This window comes from Urocitellus parryii, chromosome 4 (genome assembly GCF_045843805.1).
Source record: "Urocitellus parryii isolate mUroPar1 chromosome 4, mUroPar1.hap1, whole genome shotgun sequence".
In the NCBI taxonomy this organism is placed as follows: Eukaryota; Metazoa; Chordata; class Mammalia; order Rodentia; family Sciuridae; genus Urocitellus; species Urocitellus parryii.
The window spans coordinates 15165786-15167694 of record NC_135534.1 but is presented as its reverse complement, the minus strand read 5'-3'; the positions used below and the strand labels follow the sequence as shown (position 1 = coordinate 15167694).

Genomic DNA, 1909 nt, shown 5'->3' with positions numbered 1-1909 from the left:
CATGTGGTCCTTATCTTTCTCTGCCTGGCTTTATTTCACTTTATGTAATGTCTTCCAGGTTCATCCATGTTTCACAAATAACAGGATTTCCTTGCTTTTTTATAGCTGAATAGTATTTCATTGTATGTATACCACATTTGGAAAACATAATTCTAAGTGTGAGTGAGATCAAGGGCCATGCACAGTATGCAAATATGTCCTTCACCTTAATGTTAAGACTTTGGGTTGTAATCCCATTAAACCAAGAAGGAGGCCTAGGGTCAGACAAGTGAATTTCTTGCTCAAGGTCTGAAAGGATTTAAACCTGGTGATTTCAAAGCCCAGTCCTTAATACTATAACACTAGGGTTTTGGACTCTAACACTAGGGTTTTTCCAACGCAGTGTTTTATGGCTCTATGTGAAGCTGATATAGCCTCTAACATGGGACCTACAAGTGTTTGGAAGTATTCAAAGAAGCACACTCTAACCCTGGCTTTGCCTGGTTACGATGAATCTTGAACGAACCACTTCACTTCTTTTTTCCCTTATATTCTTCTGTCAAAAGTGGGATTAACAACATGTGCTTCCCAGAGTTTCTGAAGGATCAAGTGAAACGAAGTTTGTGAAAAATGTACAGTAGTTTTCAAATCTAAAAAAAACCAAATCATTATATTACTGAGCAGTGATTAAATCCAGCCTTCATCACCTTAGTGGCTCCTCAATGAGATTTATTATTTTATTTCAGCAGGTGACCTTGGCTTCATGGCAGAGAACAGCACCAGGGTGGTGGAGTTTATTCTGATGGGGTTCCAGGTTCACGCAGAGCTGCAGTTATGTCTGTTCTTCGTGTTTCTGGCCTTTTATCTCATCACCATGGGGGGCAACCTGGGCATGATCATGCTGATTCAGAGTGACCCTCGGCTGCAGACTCCCATGTACTTCTTCCTCAGCCACCTGTCCTTCCTGGACGTCTGCTACTCTTCTGTTATTGTCCCTCAGTTGCTTGAGACCTTGAGGACTGAGAAGACGGTCATCACCTACGAGCGCTGTGCCACCCAGTTCTTCTTTTTTACGTTCTATGGTAGCACCGAGTGTTTCCTTTTGGCTGTGATGGCCTATGACCGCTACGTGGCTGTGTGTCATCCCCTCCTCTACACCACGGCCATGACACCGCAGACCCGCCTGGGGCTGGTGGCTGCTGCCTACGCTGGTGCCATGGTGAATTCCGTGGTCCGCACTGGGTGTACCTTCTCCATCTCCTTCTGTAAATCCAATCAAGTGGACTTCTTCTTTTGTGACCTTGCACCACTGCTGAAACTGGCCTGTAGTGAGACCAGGCCCCGGGAGCAGGTCATCTACCTCTTTGCTTTCCTGGTCATCATCTTGAGCGTTTTCGTGATTCTTATATCCTACCTGTTCATCATTTGGGCCATTCTGAGGATTCAGACAGCGGGTGGTAAAGCCAGGACCTTCTCCACTTGTACTTCTCACATGATGGCGGTGGCTCTATTCTTTGGGACACTCATATTCATTTACCTGAAAGGTAACATGGGCAAGTCCCTCTGGGAAGACAAGATTGTGTCAATGTTTTACACTGTGATCATTCCCATGCTAAACCCCATGATCTACAGCCTGAGAAACAAGGAAGTGCAGGAGGCTCTGAAGAAAGTCTTCAAAAGATGTGTGAGGGTTTCCCAAGCGGAGTAAGGCGGGCGCTTCATCAGGCCAGAAGTCCCTGCAAGTCATGCTTGGAGTTTTTAATCTCACTCTCTTAAAACATCAACTAGATTTCATTATTACTAAGATATCGTGAAGCAGAGAAATGGAATTTGGGGTTCTGGAACTTTGTTAGTTCTATGACCTTGAGTTGGAGATGCTCTGTATCAGTTTTCTTATCAAATTTCTGCCTTGCTATGACTGAAGGTTGTA

At 44.6% G+C, this 1909-nt stretch overlaps 1 protein-coding gene across 1 annotated transcript; it reads left to right on the top strand.

Moving 5' to 3' along the window:
• Window positions 1-742: 742 nt before the first annotated feature.
• LOC113195124 (olfactory receptor 9I1-like) lies at window positions 743-1687 on the top strand. Its single transcript, XM_026406537.2, has one exon. It carries the CDS (start codon window positions 743-745, stop codon window positions 1685-1687), a length of 945 nt encoding a protein of 314 aa, XP_026262322.2.
• Window positions 1688-1909: the final 222 nt, after the last annotated feature.

Coding starts and splice junctions, on each gene's coding strand:
- LOC113195124 (XM_026406537.2), top strand. CDS start 743: ATGGCAGAGAACAGCACCAGGGTGGTGGAGTTTATTCTGATGGGGTTC.